General features: G+C 40.9%; 1 protein-coding gene across 4 annotated transcripts in view; it reads left to right on the plus strand.

Annotated features, from left to right (window-relative positions):
* The window catches only part of cplane1 (ciliogenesis and planar polarity effector 1), a 20,828-nt gene extending 350 nt beyond the window's left edge, over window positions 1–20,478 (plus strand). Inside the window, exons 2-51 of one of the 4 annotated variants that reach the window (XM_005934713.3) lie at window positions 156–284; window positions 366–501; window positions 593–712; window positions 2,671–2,903; window positions 3,031–3,134; window positions 3,256–3,412; window positions 3,512–3,615; window positions 4,107–4,289; window positions 4,423–4,672; window positions 4,747–4,947; window positions 5,056–5,843; window positions 5,983–6,173; window positions 6,399–6,479; window positions 6,573–6,746; window positions 7,710–7,877; window positions 7,967–8,198; window positions 8,337–8,473; window positions 8,576–8,793; window positions 8,880–9,044; window positions 9,324–9,471; window positions 9,560–9,669; window positions 9,762–9,911; window positions 10,009–10,120; window positions 10,398–10,710; window positions 10,800–11,915; window positions 12,214–12,365; window positions 12,471–12,544; window positions 12,633–12,697; window positions 12,859–13,123; window positions 13,206–13,532; window positions 13,680–14,309; window positions 14,399–14,580; window positions 14,666–14,744; window positions 14,858–14,936; window positions 15,266–15,400; window positions 15,598–15,654; window positions 15,764–15,849; window positions 16,210–16,417; window positions 16,516–16,590; window positions 16,708–16,781; window positions 16,909–17,008; window positions 17,189–17,362; window positions 17,647–17,689; window positions 17,809–17,940; window positions 18,028–18,202; window positions 18,295–18,350; window positions 18,429–18,596; window positions 19,243–19,382; window positions 19,498–19,754; window positions 19,973–20,478. In XM_005934713.3, coding sequence (XP_005934775.1) covers window positions 204–284; window positions 366–501; window positions 593–712; window positions 2,671–2,903; window positions 3,031–3,134; window positions 3,256–3,412; window positions 3,512–3,615; window positions 4,107–4,289; window positions 4,423–4,672; window positions 4,747–4,947; window positions 5,056–5,843; window positions 5,983–6,173; window positions 6,399–6,479; window positions 6,573–6,746; window positions 7,710–7,877; window positions 7,967–8,198; window positions 8,337–8,473; window positions 8,576–8,793; window positions 8,880–9,044; window positions 9,324–9,471; window positions 9,560–9,669; window positions 9,762–9,911; window positions 10,009–10,120; window positions 10,398–10,710; window positions 10,800–11,915; window positions 12,214–12,365; window positions 12,471–12,544; window positions 12,633–12,697; window positions 12,859–13,123; window positions 13,206–13,532; window positions 13,680–14,309; window positions 14,399–14,580; window positions 14,666–14,744; window positions 14,858–14,936; window positions 15,266–15,400; window positions 15,598–15,654; window positions 15,764–15,849; window positions 16,210–16,417; window positions 16,516–16,590; window positions 16,708–16,781; window positions 16,909–17,008; window positions 17,189–17,362; window positions 17,647–17,689; window positions 17,809–17,940; window positions 18,028–18,202; window positions 18,295–18,350; window positions 18,429–18,596; window positions 19,243–19,382; window positions 19,498–19,754; window positions 19,973–20,119 — 9,552 coding nt within the window. In that variant the 5' untranslated portion in view covers window positions 156–203 and the 3' untranslated portion in view covers window positions 20,120–20,478. Of the gene's footprint in view, window positions 1–155; window positions 285–365; window positions 502–592; window positions 713–2,670; window positions 2,904–3,030; window positions 3,135–3,255; window positions 3,413–3,511; window positions 3,616–4,106; window positions 4,290–4,422; window positions 4,673–4,746; window positions 4,948–5,055; window positions 5,844–5,982; window positions 6,174–6,398; window positions 6,480–6,572; window positions 6,747–7,709; window positions 7,878–7,966; window positions 8,199–8,336; window positions 8,474–8,575; window positions 8,794–8,879; window positions 9,045–9,323; window positions 9,472–9,559; window positions 9,670–9,761; window positions 9,912–10,008; window positions 10,121–10,397; window positions 10,711–10,799; window positions 11,916–12,213; window positions 12,366–12,470; window positions 12,545–12,632; window positions 12,698–12,858; window positions 13,124–13,205; window positions 13,533–13,679; window positions 14,310–14,398; window positions 14,581–14,665; window positions 14,745–14,857; window positions 14,937–15,265; window positions 15,401–15,597; window positions 15,655–15,763; window positions 15,850–16,209; window positions 16,418–16,515; window positions 16,782–16,908; window positions 17,009–17,188; window positions 17,363–17,646; window positions 17,690–17,808; window positions 17,941–18,027; window positions 18,203–18,294; window positions 18,351–18,428; window positions 18,597–19,242; window positions 19,383–19,497; window positions 19,755–19,972 lie in introns of all 4 variants that reach the window. The other 3 variants (XM_014337591.2, XM_005934711.3, XM_005934710.3) reach the window with 3 other exon arrangements.
* The last annotated feature ends 530 nt before the right edge of the window (window positions 20,479–21,008 follow it).

Here is a 21,008-nt window from a genome sequence, read left to right on the forward strand (position 1 = left end):
CCCCCGTCTTTGTTGTTGTTGCTGTTGGTTTTAAGCAAAGTTAATTTTAGCTCACAATATAATGAACACATTTGCAGTGAGCACGTTATTTATCGTATCGCAGGGAGATTTACGACTACGTCTGGAAAAATACACTGTCTGTGTTGCCGTTACAGTTTCCTGAATGCACAGTCACAAGGAAGAACTGATGCTGTCTTTCAAACATGGAGCTGAAGTTGGAAGTTGTTCTGTCATCCAGCATCAAACGGAAGAAACCATGGCCGCGCTTCTGCTGGCTCGGGCAGGTGAGGGGAATTCATTTTTATGAAAATACATTTCTATAGACATACAAAATATGATTACAAGCAGGTGTCATGGCTCTTCAGGAGAAGGAATCTGTGTTTCTGTTGGATGACAAGAGGATCAGTGAAATTAACATGGTGTCTGGTCGTACCAAGAAGAGAACTCCTAAACTCCATCCTTTGCTCAACAATGTTGTGACAATGGCTTCATCGCAAAACGGTGAGCTTAGTATGTCAACTCGAAGCAAAATAACGTATTTAGCTCTGATTATTGGCTAAGAAAATTATCTTGTTCTTGGCTTTTGTTCCAGGTATGTGGCTTTGTGGTCTTTTGGTCTCTGGAGAAGTGTTTCTGTGGAACCGGGATAAAGATTTGGTGAAGACTGCTGCAGGAGTCCCAGAAATAGTTCAGATAATTACTTCTTTTCAGGGTATGTGTGTATTTTATAAAGACATCTAGAGGCAAAATAGTTTGACTTGTGTAGTATTTGAAAGTTTTCAATAAATTGAATAAATCAGTTGTGGGACCTTTACCCACAACTTATGCATCACTTTAAATATCTTGTCTATACTGAACAAAGTATTGCTTTAACTTTGGCATATTTCCTTTTAATTTATCATTGCACTGCATGAATATCTTAGTTTTACTTATCCTAACTGTTCTAATTCAATTCAATTTTATTTATATAGCGCCAAATCACAACAAAAGTCACCTTAAGGCGCTTCATAGATACAGAGAAAAACCCAACAATCATATGACCCCCTATGAGCAAGCACTTTGGCGACAGTGGGAAGGAAAAACTCCCTTTTAACAGGATGAAACCTCTGGCAGAACCAGGCTCAGGGAGGGGCGGCCATCTGCTGCGACCGGTTGGGGTGAGAGAAGGAAGACAGGATAAAAGACATGCTGTGGAAGAGAGAGGTTAATAATAGATATGATTCAATGCAGAGAGGTCTATTAATACATAGTGAGTGAGAAAGGTGACTGGAAAGGAAAAACTCAATGCATCATGGGAATCCCCTGGCAGCCTACATCAATTGCAGCATAACTAAGGGAGGATTCAGGGTCACCTGGTCCAGCCCTAACTATATGCTTTAGTAAAAAGGAAAGTTTTAAGCCTAATCTTAAAAGTAAAGATAGTGTCTGTCTCCCGAATCCAAACTGGAAGCTGGTTCCACAGAAGAGAGGCCTGAAAACTGAAGGCTCTCCCTCCCATTCTACTTTTAAATACTCTAGGAACAACAAGTAGGCCTGCAGTGTGAGAGCGAAGTGCTCTAATAGGGTGATATGGTACTACAAGGTCATTAAGATAAGATGGGGCCTGATTATTTAAGATCTTGTATGTGAGGAGCAGGATTTTGAATTCAATTCTGGATTTAACAGGAAGCCAATGAAGGGAAGCTAAAACGGGAGAAATCTGCTCTCTCTTTCTAGTCCCTGTCAGTACTCTTGCTGCAGCATTTTGGATTAGCTGAAGGCTTTTCAGTGAGTTTTTTGGACATCCTGATAATAATGAATTACAGTAGTCCAGCCTGGAAGTAATAAATGCATGAACTAGTTTTTCAGTGTCGCTCTGAGACAGGATATTTCTAATTTTAGAGATGTTGCGCAAATGGAAGAACGCAGTCTTACATATTTGTTTAATATGTGCGTTGAAGGACATGTCCTGGTCAAAAATGACTCCAAGGTTCCTCACAGCGTTACTGGAGGCCAAGGTAATGCCATCCAGAGTAAGAATCTGGTTAGATACCATATTTCTAAGCTTTTCAGGGCCGAGTACAATAACCTCAGTTTTATCTGAATTAAGAAGCAGAAAGTTAGCGGCCATCCAAGTCTTTATGTCTTTAAGACATTCCTGCAGTTTAACTAATTGGTTTGTATTATTTGGCTTCATGGACAGACAGAGCTGGGTGTCATCTGCATAGCAGTGAAAATGTATGCTATGTCTTCTAATGATGCTGCCTAAGGGAAGCATGTATAATGTAAACAGAATTGGTCCTAGCACTGAACCCTGTGGAACTCCATAATTAACCTCAGTGTGTGAAGAGGACTCTCCATTTACATGCACAAATTGGAGTCTATTAGATAGATATGATACAAACCACTGCAGTGCAGTACCTGTAATACCTACAGCATGTTCTAATCACTCTAATAGGATATTATGGTCAACAGTATCGAACGCTGCACTGAGGTCTAGCAGGACAAGCACAGAGATGAGTCCACTGTCAGAGGCCATAAGAAGATCATTTGTAACCTTCACTAAAGCTGTTTCTGTTCTAGGCACCTAACTTATTTTAACTAATTATTCTATTTGTATAGATTACATACACACACACACATATGTAGTGAACATCTGTAACAAAATTATCCGATCCGATATTTTCACAGGGAATTCCTCAAGGCTGTCCCTCCAGGTTTCCTGTGATGGGACACGTGTGCTATTGGTGGCCATAACTGGGCAAGTTTTCCTGTGGGAATGTATAGACGTGAAGGATTTGACAGGATTGCGAGATGGTCCAGTCAAAGGACACTGGGCTCTGATAAAGTCCCTAGAAGACACCATCCTGCCTTCTTCCCAAGACAAAGAAGCATCCCAGCACACAATTTTTGTCAAGACAGAGGTCTGGTTTCTAAACAGAATCCATATTTGTGCCATATTTAAATCAACAAAAGCATTTTAAAGACCTTCTCATCATTTCTTATTGTCTAGAGATCTTATATGTTTTTTTGTCATCCAAACTACCTCAGGTTATGGGTGATAGCTGCTTATCTGCCTTTGTTTTCACATCTGGGAAGAAGCTTGTTATCACTTGCCTTAAGATTAAATGGAAAGAAGGTCACATGAAATCAGGGTGAGTGAACACATTGCTGTAACAGTAAGACTCTCCTTGAGTAAATATAATTCGAAACATTTAAATAGTAAATTTAAATACTAAACATATAGAACTAAAAGGACTATTTTTTTCCTTTTAGTTTTGTGGGATACAGGATACAGTGGGTCACTAAGACATATCCCATGTCTCGTCTCACTCCACCATGCCAACCAGTCAAGTCCAGAGGGGCTTTGGTGCCAGCCTTCTCACCAGACGGCCGACTGTTAGCCATTGTTCTGAACCAGAGGAAACCTAAGGTCAGCATGTAGCTTCTTTCTTTTTTCACATCTACATTTTTTAGGTCCATTGATCAGTAGAAACATAAATCAAAACGTGTGTTGCCTGTTGGAATTTAGGCTACACAGGTCCTCTTTGTGAGCATGCAGAATTTTGTCTCGATATCAAGTGGCCTCGGAGGATGTGGAAGTAAGAAAATGGAGATCCCCTCCAAATACATAAGGTCAGTGTGTACAAGTAAAAATGATTTGCACTGTGCGACAGTCATCCAGTTTGCGAGAAAACTTCTATTTAACAGTCACTGCTAGATTGTACAGTATTTACAAGAAATAAACAGCATTGCATGATCCTTTCCCAGCATCCCAGGAAGAGAAATCAACTATATATATACAAATGTGTCAAAATTGCCAAGAAGTGCAATCACGACTGCCACTACTACTAAATGGTGTGATGTATCACACAAGGCTCTCTGTGGTTGAAAGTATTTTGGGATCTCTGTTGGAATGATTCTTATCTCATCCCTGAGTCTGCTCCCGTGTGAGGTTTTCTCATGTTAAAATAGCATTATTTGTCATCTCTAAGTGTTTATGAAACGGGAGTTTATTTATAACATTATGTAGCCTTCACCATAATATGTAAAGTCACTTGTTAGGGATGATTTGGTCCTATATATGTAAAAATTAGCTGAAACTAATTGCATTTCTTCTCTTTCAGGTCCTATTGGGTGGGCAGTGTCAGCTGGTCCCCTGGAGGCCTTTTCTTCGCATGTGTTTTGAAGCGAGGCTCTCTTCTTATGCTGGCTCGCCTTGGGGGTCTGCTCACTTTAACAAGCTCTGGTTGCAATGTCGACTTTGGACCTGCACACTTCCTACCCCTGCACCCTCTCGTCACTTACCGGTATACTTTATTTAAAGGCTGTCGTGCTTGTCACTTACTACTCCATTTGAAAAGTTGTTGATTGGTTTGAGCATATGTTCCCTTTCTTTATTTTGTTCTAATTTCTGTGCTGATCTTATGTTTCTCTATGAAGTCCACCCATGTCTACAAGGAATGGGGAAGCCTCTTTGTCCAGCTCCAGTTTGTCTGTGCGGGACGTGATGAGACAGCGGTATTCTGTGACCTGGCATCCACGACTGTTGTATCTCATTGTGTCTGATGGTTACATGGCCACAGTGATGAGGGTGTTAGACAGGCCTTCTCCTGCCCTGTTACTAAAAACACTTCTGAAGGACACAAGAAAAGATCTTGAGAAGACCAGCCGAATGCTGGATGAATCACAGGTAATTAGCGCAGGACTTTTAGAAAATTATTAGTACTCTAAGCATTACAATTTACGTATATTTGTTATTTCTAGAGTCATGTAAAGGCATGGTTGGACTCGGTATCCTGCTTGAATCTGGACCTCAGCCTGGATGTATTCAGTCCCACTAGTACATGTCGACCCAAGACCACAGGCTCTTTCATTTCAGCAGCCACAAATGGATCCACTTTGCCTCAATTTCTGCTGGACCAGCAGACACTGGGTGGCACAAAGGAGCTTCTTGAAAACATACAAGTCAGTCACATATTATTAGAGAGAAATTTCTTGTTTTAGTCTGGGTAACACTGATTTATAATGTGTCCTGACTGTTTTAATCTGCTGTTTGTGTGTGTGGCTTCCTAGGCCGTCTTTGAAGATGACTCTGATCTAGATGGACTTCCTGCAGGTTCTCATGTGGAGGATGGTGGTCGTTTGGAGTTTGCATCAATGTTTGACACGATCCATGCCCTAGAGACACACGCTGACACCTCATTTGTTACTGGCCAAGATTATGAAACTGATTCTGTTGAACTGGAGAGGGAGACTCTTCTTCACCGTAAACTTGGGAAGATCCAGAGTAGACTGTTGACTGCGTGGGCCTTTGGCATCTCTCTTGGAAATGCAGTGGAACACAGAGCTCCTCTGCTGAGGTACACCCTGCACTTTGTGGTTCGATTTGCTGCTTTACTCCATTTGGTACCCAACTCTGTCATCCATACAGGAAGAATGAATACCTCGCCATTTACTTGGCTCTCACAGCTCATCAAGACCCTTATTTCTTTCCTTTCCTGGGATACTGTTCACTCAAATGGGCCCAACTGCTTAGGGCTGATGGTGGAGTTTACGAAACAGATAATATGCCTTATTCTAAACCCTCATCCTGACTCCAAACACATGAGCCAATGCCTGGTATCATCTGAAAGTCTATCCAGAGTCATGCTTATATTGCAGCTTATCTCTGATTCTCTTGACCACACTTACTGCTTGCAGCAAGAATCTGACTGGCCCTCTATTGAGAAGCAATCTGCTTCACATCCACCGCAGCTCTCCTCTTCAGATATATATCATGTGCCTCAGTTACAGGATGAGAAAGAGGAGAAATCAATATTTGTACCTCAAGCTCAACCTGCTCCTCAGCGACCGTCCAGCAGGTTGGAACAGACTTTTTCTCTACATAAGTAGTTATAAGCAAAGCTTAGCTTTAGCCACTAAATTTCATGACGTCCACTGAATATAAGGCTTTATCAAAGTCTTACAGAATTAGATTTTGTTGTTTTTTGTTTGGGGCAGATTGTTGGGAGTGTGGCAGCTGGTGTACAGGGTCACCCAGCAGTATAAAGAAGAACTAAAAAGATTTAAAGGCTATGATGGCTGGGACGAGGAAGATCAGCATTTGTCTGTCATCATGTCCCAGATTCAGACAGCACTGCAGGGTATTGGAGAAAGACTAGAAGAGGGCCCCGCACTGCTGAGTTATCCAGGTATGGAGCAGGATGGATAACTACAGTATTTTTTCAAACGTAACTCTGATGCCAGATACAGAAAGTGAAAAAACCCAAAAAGAAACAAAAAGTTGTTTTTTATTTGACCAAATATTACCAAATATAACAGTTACGCTTTATGTATTAAAAGACAAAATAAGCACACAGAATAGTGCATCTTGTGTGGGTGTTGTTTAACTAAAAGTTTGTCCTTTGTTGCACTAGGTGAACATCTTTTCCTGTGTGGCTTATACCCGGAAAGTGCCGATGTGTGGCGGTTACAGATTTGTCAAGAGAGTGACAAAAGTAAGAACAAGTATATTTCAGGTTTTACATTAGGGCACCAGACTGCATAGTCACAGTCAGTTTAAAATAGTCATTATATGCCTCTCTTGTTAGGTCGTGATCGTAGTGTCTTTCAGCAGACACGGCTTTGTCTGGCTCTCCTGTATAGTCTGCTATCACAGTACCAACTAAAAGAAGCCCAGCAGCTGGGGGACCACATGTCTCAGCTGATACTGTACAGGGCTCGACAGGAGAAGGACAGCGTGACCTCCAAAACTTCATCTTTGAGTAAGTTTCGAGAATCAAGATGTTAAGTAATTAAAGCCATTGTTGGAAACTTTCTAATAAATCCTTTGCAGTTAGGCTTGTTTGTTTTTAACAGGGATAATGTTCATTATTTAACAATGGAAATGTGATATTTGGAGGCAAAAGATCAGTTCACTACATTAGATGCAAGCAATTACAACAGATGGTTTTAAACAACAGATGACCCAGAAGAGACATTATTTGATAAACAGACCAAAGGAAATTGAGGAAAAACAAGGCAGTAACTATAAGTGATAGCAGGTCTTATTACATTTAACAAAGTTTTAGGGCAGTAGTGTACTTTTTTGTTCTTGATGTGATCTATCACACAGTTACTGCAGATTGTTCTGTGACCATATTCTGCTGCATGCAGTACATCATTTTATATTACCTCACGCTTTAAAGCATGCAGGGTGCACATAAAAAGAGTCATTAGCATGAAATACTTTGATTCGACATTCACATACATCTCTCTGTCTACAAGACCAGGCTTTAAAAGCTGCTTTAAAGCAGAGTTTACTGTCTGCCTTTATGTCTCATAGATAGGCAGTAGGTTACAGTCTCTCAGAATAACTTTAAAAAGCACAATTTGACCACAGTGGAAATCAAATGTGTTTATATGAGTTCTATATGAAAACCAGCTGCCAGCTGGAGAAGTAGAAGGGTGGCAAGACAGGAAAATTGAACACATTTTCAGACTGTTTCTCTATAAAGACATTGATAGTGTTACTGTACACATGAAGTGTCATGAAAACTTTATTTTCATACAATTCTGAAGGGAGTATTAATGTCAGATAATAGTGGGAAAACTGACTTCATCTGACTATCTGACATATAGTTTAGACAAACCATAATTCTAATTTACTGGTTATATGCAGAAATCAAGTAACCAAATCACTGTAAATAGAAGATGTTATTTATTATCTCTGCCTTTACACCCTTCAGTAGATTCTCTTCCTTGCCCATGGCTCCCGATGGACCTTCACAATGACGCTGCCTTTGCGGTGGTTCAGACACTGGGGAGATTCATGGCCTCTTACTTCACCAACCAGCCGCTCTTCATCCTGCCCGCTCACAATGTCGTAGTTCTGCCTCCACTACATCTACCTCATGGTGTGTTGACAACTTACTCATCAGTTAAAAATTTATTAGGATTTATTCATAACATGTATTGTTGTATCATGTAATATGTCTTTCCTCAGCCCCTAGTGTTGAGCGTGTGGTGTCGTTGTGCCAAGAGGAGGTGGCTCGTGCAGTTCGACAGCAGCATCTTTCGGAAGTATGGACAGTGGACTATGCTCAGGACCTGCTCCTGATAGGGGGTCTACTTCCTGAGTCTGTTTGGTTAGCTTATCATCTGGGGGACTGGAAAACAGCAGTGTCTCTGAGCCTGGCGTACACCAGTTACTGCACCAACCATTTTGACTTCACTCGGTCAGTTTGAAAACGTATAACAAACAGGCTGATGTTTTTAGAATAACGTATATTAAACTGCATAAACAGAAGAGGGTGGATGGATGGACTTCAATATTTGTGAATTTTATTTTCCCCCTGTGACATGTTTTATGACAGGCTCAGGAGGAGAGAGCTCCACCTGCCAGCAGTTTTAGAACCAGAAAGCATTTTTCAGGCGGAGTTGGAGTCTTTTCTGGGCAACAAGACTGCCTCCCAAGATTGCATTGATAAAGATGCTGACAAGAGCTTATCAGGTTAGTGAGACCTGACTTCTATGAGGTGATCCCAGTGCACATGAAACCTTTTAACCTTGCTGTCTGTGCTATTGTTTTGTCTTTGCGTGGTTGCTTTTTAAGATCCTTTGGAAGGAGAAGACTGGGACTTGTTACAGATCTCCATACAGGAGATTCTGAAAGCTTCAGTCATTGCAGGACTGAATGTTTTATCTTCACCCTTGTCTACCTTGCTGGACAAAGCCAAAGACCTGTGTTCTTCCCTACCTACCTTGGTGCCCAGTGGACTGTATCTTCCCTCCCCACCTCTGTACTGTCCACAGCCTTCTCCCAACACACAGGTGCATTAATAGAAGATCAGTGTTTGCATATGGTACATTCACAGGATAATTGTCTGCTAAATGTTGTGCGTGTGTCTCATGATTAGGATCAAATAGGGACGGAGGGGCAGTTTGCAGAAATCACATGTCGACACAAAGTCTCTATGGATCTTCAAAGATTAGTGTTGCTCCTAAGATCTGGCCGGTGTTGCCGTTCTGCTGCTCAGTGGTACATCAGCTCTCTGCGCCGTGCCAGACACCTGCTACACAAGGTATTTCTTTGCTTAAGGAAGGGCTTAAAAAAGAAGTGGGATATTCTAGTTTGAATGAATGATTTAGATAATTAAAAAAACAACAACTAAATTTCTTGTTTACAATTTTGTATTACGAGTGTGTTCTAAAAGACACATGAAAATGCTTTTTGTCTCACTGCCTACCCTTTTCTTTTTTTAATAGATCTTCATTGGTCCGCTATGCATATGGACAAAATAATGTGGTCGATCATGTCCTGTGGAATAGGTGGTGGTAAACATTTTTCTGTCTTTAATCAGATCAAGAAGAAGTATTCTCATCGATCCGCTGCTGAGGAGGAAAAGGCTTTCCCGGATGGCTTGATGAAGTTCATCACTCGTAGTGGTTTTTTCAGAAGGGGGCCGAATAATGATGGTCACCTGGACTCTGACATCATTCAGACTATTAGTAAGATGCTGCTTACTGTAAATTGTGGATATAATTGGTGATGATCTAGTTTCAGGTTACTTGTATTAACCACATTTCTGCTATGAAGTTGTTTTCAGGGAGCTGTGTGCTCTATGCTGGATGCTTCATGTCAGAGACCAGCTCTCAATATGTTGCAGGAGGTATCAGGCTGCCAGAGAGCATGTTACAGATGAAAAGGTACACTTTTCTTGAGTGTGAATGTGCAATTTATTCTCTATTCTTTAGCCACTGATGCCTTCTAAATGCTCTGGTATATTTATGCTCCTCAGTTTTCTGGAGATTCTGAAGTGAATTCTGCCTGTGTTGATGCTCTCCTTTGGGCCTGTCGACTTCTGCCTTTCTCACGCTTCCTTAGTGCTGATGAAATTCTTCAAGACATACTGCTCAGCCTCATGTCTGAACTACCTCCTGTGTCTCTGGTGACAATCCCTTGTCTAATTATACATGGTATCTTATGATGAAAGACACTCTAGTGACTACATTTTTCATTCTTTGGTTTGTCTTCTTTTTTCTTAGGTTGCAGACACACTTGTAAAAGCCTTCCCAGAGGAGAAAGAGTCTGTCAGAGTCCCTTTGAGAGAAAAGTATAACTCGCTGTTGGAGAGGCTGAGGCAGTGCAATGTGCTTGGTACAGACCCCACTTTTTGTTTGCAAGTTGCTTTGAAGTGCTGTGCAACACTTAAAGAAATTAATAGCTTTTGGCTTTAATCCTTCTTTTAGCATTTTAAATGCATAGAAGGCAGTGAAAGCCTTCATCTTATATTTTAAAAGGCCAGATGTGATGCCTATATAATAATTTATTATGGTCTTTAAAACATGTCATAATAGTAGTGTTTGAGCTTTGATTTCTGTTGAAAACACGTGATAACTGGATGCTGATTCTCTGTGTAATATCTGATTCCTAGATGGGAAAAAAGAAGAAGGCAACGAGCTCATGGTGATTCTCATTCAAGACAAACACAGGCAAAGGAGGAAACATCTGGCACGACTAGAAAGGCACTTGGCTCCCCCTGTGCTCAATCTGTGGGAGAAAGAGGATGAAGAGGAGGATGATCAGGAACATGGGATGGCCATGTTAGGGCAGCTGTCATTGGGTACAAGTCTGAGTACCAGCACCATAACTGACTGTGGTTTCCCATCAATGCGAATTGATGGAGACACAACAGATGATACATCTGGGGCAGTCTCTCCTGAACAGTATTCTAGAGCTATGACCGGGTAGGCAGTGTGAAATACTATCACTGCCATTATTCTGTGGTGTTGTGTGTCTTATTTGTATCTTATTTTGCGTTATGTGATTATTTCAGAGTCAAAAGAAGGGAGAAAGAAAGAGAAAATGAAAAGAAGACTGCTGTTAAGATTGAAAGCGTAATTCAAGAGGAGAGTAACCAAGGCAGTGCCAAGAAAATAAGGGAGCCCTCCCCACCAGTGGTTGGGACCTGGGAGTTTGAGCTGGAGGATGAGGAGTACTTGAGTTTCCTGGAGCTCTTCCTCAGCTACGTGCTAGAGAAGGATAGTACCGATGGTGGGGACTCGAGCAGTGAACTACCTTTGTTTAAGGGCTACTGCTCTGAGCTGAGGAAGAAGGAGTTGCATTCTCTCACCTTTGACGTGCTCACCACCATACATCGTCGTCAAAGAGATGGGCTCAATCCAGCAAGAAAACACCCAGGCCATGATCCACCTGTATTCAGAGCTGGTTATTGCTACAGACCTGTAAAACATGGCACAACACCTGAACTGCAAACTTCCTCTGTCTGGAATGAAACCCCCATAACCAGGTCTAACCCTTCTGCCAGTTCTCATCCTGGACTGAGAATAGGGCGGCAAAAAGGTTTGTTTGGCCTCCGACAGCAAAGCAGTGTGCCTTTAGACCAAAGAGTGATGGGAGGGCTGTCTGGTAGTGAAAGTAGGCCTATTCAAAGTGCTTCAACCACTGCACAGCCATCAGATAACATATTTAGTCCTTCAGTGTCTGTGGAAGCTGTAACTGAATTGCAGCAGGGCTTGGATACTCAATTGGAATCTAAGTTTCCAGAACTGGGCAGGCTGCTGGAGTGGATGGTTCGCTGGGCTGACAAAAGGGCGCTAATGGGGCATCATGGTAGAGTAAAGAAAGATAAAGCAGGAAAAGTTGGACGAACAGCAGATGAAGGTGTAGTGATTCGTGTCAAAGCCTCAGCACCTGCCATCCTTACTTCCCTCAGTTTGCTGGAGCGCAGGTACACCGCTCAACTTGGGATGGACTGCTTTAGCGCCCACTTCCGAGTCCCAGAAATGGAATGGACAGTAGCCCCTGTGCTGCAGTCTGAGGTGGAAAGTAAGCTAGAAAGAGAGAGCAGTGTTGACACAGGCTACCCCGGATCAGCTAACACTCCTGTCACTGGTCTAGATCACAATCTACAGCAAGGAGAACTATCCATGTGAGTGCCCAATATTTTATTTACAGTCATAAATTTCTATATTAAACAAACTGGACTGACACACATTCAGAAGATGTCTTTATCAAGCCAGTCTGTACTTGCCAGTCAGTTTATTTTGGATTATAGGTGGCCAAATGAAATCTACTCTTTTATAGATAAGTCTTGATCAGTTTATAAAACTGGGTTGTGTTTAGTTAGGGCCTCCTGTCCTACTTTTTCCTACATGTTGCTGTTCTGTTGGTCCTCTGTGCCATTTAGCTGCCTCTCCAGTGAGTCGTTCTTATTTTCTTCCTTGCAGTGGTTCTCATATAGATGAACCAGAAGAGCTGAAGAGTCACCAGAGTCCTCTCCCTGCTGTCCAGAATCAGCTGACTTTTGATGCGCCACACAGACCGTCAAGTCCAATACAGCCATCTCTCGATGACTTAGATGTTACACCTGAAAAAGACTGTATGACGCTATGTTATACTGCAACATGAAGGCTGCCATAACACAGTTTTTTGTTAGTTTGTTTTTTAAAGAGAAAATACTAATGGATTTATATTATATTTCTAGGCAAACACAGTGACAGTGAGGGCTTGGATGTGTTGTCTTCTGGTTCCAGTGGAAAAAGCTGCACACCCAACATGGTTAGTATCCTCTGTTGACATTCACAGTATTCATCTCTATCATCGTGACTGTCAAAGACAATATGATTGTTGTTTTTTTCGTTTTCAGAGTTTAAAGCTTGCAGACCTAGACTGCTCAGAAAAAACTGACAATATATCCAGTTCCACCTCTGTGTAAGTTATTATACCTATACCTATATATAATGGTGACACTGTTTTCTCAGAGGAGAACATTTAATTTGTTCAGTAATGCATGTTTCTCAGACATTTCTAAAATTTAAAAAAATCTCTGCAAATCTAAGCATGCAAAATTATTGGTGAAATTTCCTGTACAGTCATGCTGGAAGCGTACAAGAACCTCCACACCCAGAGCCTCCTGCACCTTCCATTATACAGTCTGAGGCTACAGTCCAGGCAGAAACTTCTGATTCAGCTGGCATGCCACCCCCCAAACCATCTGTAGCTCCTTCAAACTTTCATCCACAAAGCTCCACAGCTAGTGGAGCCACTGCATATTCTCCAAACTCCAATCAGCCGTCAACCACCCACATTCCACCAATGAGAGAACGTCTGGGTGAAGACTTATTCAGGCTGGTTCAGGTAAAAATGGGACCAACCAAAAGGGAAGGATTGGATTCAAAAGATTAACGCTGAACTGAGCGTATTTGTCCTTTCATTGCAGCATATCAACTACATGAGTCTGAGAGAGGTTTTGGGAGTTACATTTGCCAACCTACAACTTGCCCAGCAGAGTGCTTCTTTGACCCACCCAGACATGAACTCCTCAGACCCTAATGTGCCATCATCTTCCACTACCAGGTTCGTTCCTGAGCCAAGCACCTTACCCAATCAAGCTACCGTCTCTGTGCCACATCCAGTACAGACATATTCAGGATCCAAGAATACCCAGTTCATTCACACCCATACATGCCGACCTCCAGACCAGCCTGCCAATCAACAGACACAGACAAAAGCTCTGCTGTCTAGTACAACCAGTGTAAATTTTCAGGTAAGATAAGATAAACCAATATATTTATTTATCCTAAAAACAGAGAAATTCCTTAATTTTAGAAAAATGTTAACAGATTGCTTTTCTGTGTGAATAATGCTTGCAACACAGTGAAACCAAGTTTGAAATAAGTCCTTGTTTCTTCAGGAAATGCAGCCACTGTCCGTCCAGGCGGACTCGGCAGACGTTCAGCTGTTTGAGAGCAGGAAGTTAATCCCCTCCTCCGAGGGCCTTCTCACCACTACAGACACTGTTCACAGCACTCCTGTGTTGCAGCTTTGTAATGGTAGCAGCCAAAATGACTCTGTTCCACAGGCTTTGGGCCTGAAGTTACCCCAGCAGAATGCCCCGCAGTGTTATCCGGCCCAAAACCCCCAAGCATTGCACACTTTAAATCCTGCAACCTCAAAATTTGATCAGAAAAAGTTTAAGCACAGTGACCAAACCACCTTAAAGAAAGCAGACGGGTCTTCAGTTCCAAAAAGACAGCTGAATTTTAATCCTCCACACAATCCTACTCCCAGAAACTCTCAAAATCAGATTTGGCCATCGGAGCAGTCCAGAGGTCAAGAGTTCTCCCTACTCCTTCCCGCTTTTCCAGCTCACACACCTGCAGCACTGCAGGGCCTTCGCCTTCTGCACGTACAGTCTGTTTCTCAAAGCAACATCACCTTCCCCAGATTGCCTTCTTCTCCCAGACATCCTCCTTTGATTGCAGCTCCAATTAGAGAAGCACCTGCGATCAAGCTTCTGCATATTAAATCTGAACCAAAAATGGTAAGCAGTGCTTCACAAACGTCCTGATTTTCACATTTGGTACCGCTGTATCTTGTGTTATAGCTTATTGATGGATGCCTGTCCCACAGGAGTTACCCTTGGCCACTGCTTCAACCCATGTAACTCGTCTCTTTTCCATGGAAGATTTGACTAACTTAGTGAAGAGAAACCCGAATGCTGAAGAGGCTCGGCTGCAGTTACTTAGAGTAGACCCATCTGCTGAAACAACTAGAAGAGACCCCACTTCTTCCACCTCTATCTCCAACAACAGGCAAACACATAATAGTTTTATATTAAGTGGTTTCCCCCCTTTTTGGTCACTATTTTACTTATATATCATTTTGTGTCATTTCTAGGCTGAAGAGGAGAGAGGGGAAGGCGAGAAAAACTGAGGTCACATTCAGACCAAATGACTCCATCATTCCTACACATGAGGTAGAATGATATTAATTCCAAAAAGTTTTTTGTGCTTAATAGATATTAAGTTACAACACACTCATCATATGTTTGCTTCATTATTATGTTTTTACGTATGTTTATATATTTAGCCAGCTGAACTTCCTGTGAGTGAAGAGCCTGCAGCTGCCAAAGAGATTATCCCCGAACAGGATATTCCCATTCTTCCTGGTTGGTCTTAAATGCACAACACTTGATATTTACAGCGACATTGCATGCTTACTGTATGTTAGTAGGTTTTGGCACTGTTGAGTTTCCAGTTTCAGAGTATTAAAGCACCACTGTAGATGCCAGGAGCCACAAAATGTATGCTTTCTTTTTGAAATCGCGGAGAAGTAATACTGTTTTAAAAATCTCTTCTGAACTAGCAATAATTATTCAGACTCTTTAAAAATTTCCTCAGAAATAAGAACAAGGAGATAAGGACATTCTTGATGAGACAATATCATATATTATGTCCCATTTGCAGTTCTATTGATCTGCTTCTTGTTAACTCCTAGAATCTTTTGACTCTTCACTGACTGGTCAGAGATTATTGGACAGAGTTATGTCCACTTCAGCTGAGCTCCATGCCTTTGCTTCCGCATGTAAACGGCCTCCAGAGTGCCATGATGCTTCCACCAACACAGATCCAGGTGAGTTAAAGTTAAAGTGTTGATGCAATGGTTTTACATGGTTGTAAAGTTACTACACAGCTTACATTTATTTGTAGTTGAATGAAATTTCTTTAACAGCCTGACTGTTTTTATTCATAAGAAATAATTAGCATAAACAGTTAAAGAAAAACTTGAATTATAGCTAAAAATCTTAGCATTTATTCTTCTTCTTTCAGGCTATACTCCCAAGCTTGTGGATAAAGCTGTATCTGTCCAGGCTGGCAGCCCTAAATGTAAGTCTCTTTGAATTTGCAGGGTCAGTGATAACAGTCTGATTATTTATTTATTATATGATACAACTGAGAATATCTGTGGGTGTGTATGTTTGTGTTCTCCACCTAGCACAAAATTCTGGGGATTTCTGGGTGTGCAGTGAAGTCACTATTCAGAACACCAAGGAGCCAAGACAGGAGGAAGAGAAAGTTATGGTAAGATCCTTGGAATATATGCTGGATTCACCAAATAAAGGAGCATTACAATTTTTAGCTACAGTAAATTGTGCTTTTGGATTGTACAGCTATATTTGAATACAAGAGTATATTTTTTAACCTGCTGTTTCATGTCAAAATAGCTGCTGTGAAAAAAGGGTCTGTTATTACCTGGATGCACTGAATATATTTAGCATAGATGCCCTTTTAACGCCTGTAAATAAAAGTATGCAGGTCTTTTCATGCAGTAACTATAATGTATTAAGTTCATATGATTTATGCACACTTTTACCCCTTTTATTATATTTCATCAGGAGGTTGCTTAAAGTATCTTTTTTGTTTGTTTGTTTGTTTTTTCAGGATGTGGGCAGCCGCCAGTTCATAAGTGTCTTAGATATAGAGGAAAGGAGGCACCGTCAGGATCTTCCATTCATCCACCCTTCTTCACCTACATCTGCTCAGCTTCATGTTCTTGCAACCTCTGTTATCAGGGGTGATGATGTCGGTGCCGTTCCGCAACCGTCATTCACAACTCCAGAGAATCTCCTGAAACCCACGACTCAACCAGGTCTTTATAAGTTTTATAGAGTTCCGTCTACTGAAAATTGTTGTGCCGCTGTTAAAGCACACCACTGCTATTCTTCCAAATATCTTTGTATATTTTAGATATTCCCGAGGAGTCCCCTTCAGTCAGCCACATTGAACCCAGCAGGGTTTCCGAGAGAAACACTCCACTAAACAGTGAGACGGTTGATTTGTCTGACTCTGAGATCCTTCAGGCTATAAAGACCCAGAGCTCTGAACCACCCAGTGTCTCCTCTTCAACTCCTATAGTCAGGTTCTCCTCTTGCCTCTCAGAGCTGGATTCCAAGTTGGCTGCTCTACAGAACATTGCAGATCATTTGGAGAAGGACTTCTCAAACTCCGGGATGGTAGAAAATGTTTTGTACTTATACTACTTGTATTTTTAATGTCACCAAAGTTTACAAATTGAATTCTACAGCTGACATGCTTATGTTATAGGTAATTTCTTGGTTATTCTGTTGTGTCTTCATGTAGCTGGTTAACACTATTGAAAAGCTCAAGCCAGAGAAGGTCCCTTATGTGAGGACGACCACAGCAGTAAAGAAAACTGTCAGACTCACTGTCCCTAAGAAAGGTGCTTCCTAAAATGTATTCATCTGTAGTGAAATCATCTGCATTATTAGTTCATCTCAAAAAATTAGTTACAGTATATAATGAAAGCGTTATTTTTGTAATATATTTCAAATATAAGATATTACATTGTGCGTCACTGTTTTTGTTCAAATGCTGATATCAGTTATATATTGTCTAACAGCATGGGCACCTGATGTGGACATTTTACCTGAACTGAGTGAATCCCAAGAAGATGATGAAAATCAAGAAGAGGAGTTTGTGTTTGATTCCAGTCCTGAAAGAACAACTTCTTTTTATTATTCCACTTCTCCGCACGGTCACAGAGCTGGTCTGTCCCACCTAAACAGCCCACCAAGTAATCGCGCAATTAATTAAAAAAAACATCACTAATGACAACAAATATATTTAACAGCAGGCTGATTTATAATAACACTTACTAGCTGTCACTCTTGTTGTTTGTTTCTATGTTTCTATCTCACCAAAATGAGCTGAACTTGGGTATAATAATGTTTATTTTTCTCCAATAGAGGACTACTGTACTATTTGACCTGATTGTGAATCTGTCTTTATAGATGGAGGACAAACTGTACTAGCATACGTGGTTATTTAAGTCATAATTCTTGTATGTTTTATCTACAGGAATGGAAGCTCAGTTAAATGAAACATTCAGGATATCTCACGTGTAAGTTGAAGTTGGTATACTGATCTTATAACTTATCATTTGTGCTGTTGATTTGCTCGCCTTTTTTCCCATTTCTCTTGAATATTCAAATATTCTGCCCTCTACCTGTCAATGTCTAGATCAGCAGATGAGAATCTGGGTCAGACTGAGCTATCCGATACAGCAGAAATCTTAGACGAGTTGATAAGAGAAGGCTATTTATCTCAGACTGACTTGGATTTGTCCACCTCACAGACTCCACACCGTAGCAGGTATAGTGACTACTAAAAATGGGTGCTGCTCAAATGGTGACTTAAACAAGTGTCATTTTTCTCTGAGCTGTTAAATATGTCCCACAGCAGGCAGGACCAACTGCAGAGTAGCTCCATGTCGCAGAATCATGCAGAGGATGAGAGAAGAGAGCTGAGGATGTGGATGAGAAGAAGACAGAGGGAAAGACTGGCTGCTTATCAAAAACACAGAGAGACCCTGCGAGAGAGGGAGCACAAACCTTTCTCTTCTTCAGCAGCAGTGGTGAGATTCAGTCGCCTTTTCATTAGGGTTTCTATCACATGCTGTGTATTTGAAATATCCCATTCACTTTGTTACTTTTTTGCTCTCTTCAGTATTCAGCAACCAAAAATAGAACGACCAGTTCGAGAAGCAGAGAGAAGAAAGAAAAGTATGTATTTTATCTACTTAATCGTTGTCTTAAAGAAATGCGTCTGCCTGTGCAAACCTATTTCTCTTGATTTATTAGGGCCCTGCTTCTTGAGCAGTACAACAAGAGGACCCATGAGGCTTTTTCTTTGGTCAGTGACTTTCTTGCCTCTCCTGCATCCACATTAAGCTCGTCAAGGCCTGAAGGACCTCAGGTGGCCTCCGCCACACACTCTTCCTTTGCTCCTCCCTCAGGCAGCACTCACAGGTATCGTCTGTGACAGTAATTCGACCGGGAACCAGACTCATTAAAGAATAATAAGAATGTTGAACACGTTCCTTGTAAACTTTTTTTTTAAAGATTATATACAGTGACGAGGAAAACTATGTGAACCCATGGACTTTATTTTCTGAAGGTCCAAGGCCCAAGTAGAATAAGGCTGCTTCTGTTATGATGCCATGAATTTATCATTATACGAGTGCATTAATAGTTCATCTATAGAAGTGCACCAAGGTTGTTCTCTCATTTGCTTCTGTGTCTTTGTGCCAGGATGTTGAGGTCAGGGCTGTCGACTACCTCTGTCGTATATTCAGAGACACTTTGTTGAAAACAAACTCTTGTGTTTCAGCTATAAGCAGTCACCAGCATTAAAGCTGAAATGCATTTGTCATTCTCATCCAGAAATAATAGTTGGTGTAATTATCGGTGAGAGCTGCTATTCTAGTTGTTTTGACATTTATTAAGAAATGAGCGCACAGTTACCTTTTGTGGCCTTTTTTCTAGTTACAGAATGAATTCAGAGCTTTTGCAGAGTATCCAAGACGTGTACCTACAGAGACGGTGTATTAAAAAAACATAAACAAAAAAAGAATTGAGGCTTTATATAGTAATGGAGTTGATTTCTCTGTCCTAGAGTTTACAGTGATATCAATAATAAAAGAAGTCTGAAACCCCAGTCAGGACAAACCCCAGCCAGCCTTCGCCAACAGTTTGCTGAAGTGCAGGTACAGCCTTCTGACGATTACCACAGGAGACTGGGACTACACCGACCAGGTACTGTAATGAAATATATTGGTATTAAAGTAAATGGATGCGAAAAACTGTAAAAAAGAAAAATGTTTAGGTTGTGCGATTAATTTTTATTTATTTGTTTATTTATTTGTTTCAGCGACCTTTTTGCCAAAGGACCGCTTGTCTCAGGTGACTAAACGTGGTATGCTCAAGAGCCCAAGTAAACTTCCTGCAGCGAGCCACAGTAAGGAACAACATGATTGGTACCAGAGAAAGACGGAAGTGAACAGAAGTTCTTCAGAAGGAACTGCAGTAAGAAGAGGGATCCTGAGGGAGCAGACAAGGCCGGAAGAGCGAGAAGAGATGGAGCGATCAGGGTTCGATAGGCTGCAGGAGGAGTTGCAGTCTAACATAGTAAGAACCTCACTTTTTGCCACCTATTTTCCAGATGCTGTAGATGGAAAATCAACTCTGAGTCACTCTTATGATCACTCAGTGCTTGAATTAAAAACTGTAATTGCTAATTAGTTTAAGTAAACCAAACAGCAATTTTAATGTTTCTGTGTAACTAAAGGGAAAACAGATGATGTGGTTTTGTGTTAAAATGTATTTTTATTTGAATATTTTCTCAGGCTTTGGCAGGGCTTTTGGATGAGCATGGTGATGCTTCCAGATCAGAGATGGACTGGCTGGATAATCTCTCTGAGAGTGGAAGCAGCAACCTGAGCAAAATAGACTGGGAAGCTATTGAGAGGATGGCGGCTGGAGAGGAAGTCTGAGTGTCTCCAGGAAAGCAAAAATGGTCCATGTAGACACTTAAATAGCTTAAAATATTGCTGGAAAAATGAAATGTGCTGTATTTGTATGTACCTATTACATATACTGTAAATCCAAAGTGTTTTAAACTGATGAAAATAATAAATAAATAATAATAAAACAATAAATTACATATGATGTAATCAGTTTTGTGGCGTAATAGGCTTGTCATTTTTGTGTATGTGTAAAACTTTCTACATTTGTACTTTTTTGTACATACTTCCTTAATAATAAATATTTTGAGGCAGTTCTTCTCTCCTTTGCTCAACTTCCATTTATAATGTTATGTTCATGTCTGCGATCCTCTGTAATTCAACCATTTTGAAGGGTTTTTGAAGGGCCTGTTTAAGCTGAAGCATCTCAGTCTGATTTGATTCCAGACATTTTTTGTTTGAGGTGGACTTGCTATGTGTTTTGGATCACTGTCCAGCATAACCCAAGTGAGCATGAGCTTCAGGCTATGAATAATGGCCAGACATTCTCCTTCATGTCTCCTAATTACAGCCTCGTCCAGGCCCTGAAGCAGCTTTTTATGAATTGTGTGGGGTTTTTTTTATTTCAGATGCAACAGGACTTAAATCTTCAAAAAGTTCAGCTTTTGTCTCATTAGTCCACAGAATATTTTCCCAAAAGTGTTGGGCATTATCAACATAGGTTTTTTAAAGCAAATGTGAGATGAGCCTTTAACAAGCGGTGACTTTCTTCTCCTAAAGCTTATTTTACAATGGATCCACAAAAATGCACCCTAAATAAATCCAGTGTTTGCAATGAATTCGAACATTAGAAGAATTGTGAGCTCCTCTGTTTCATCGATGCTTTATTCTGAGCTAAATATTATTACTTTATATCTTA

Source organism: Haplochromis burtoni, unplaced genomic scaffold (assembly GCF_018398535.1).
Source record: "Haplochromis burtoni strain Fernald_Lab_line unplaced genomic scaffold, NCSU_Asbu1 Contig_182, whole genome shotgun sequence".
NCBI classification, from domain to species: Eukaryota; Metazoa; Chordata; class Actinopteri; order Cichliformes; family Cichlidae; genus Haplochromis; species Haplochromis burtoni.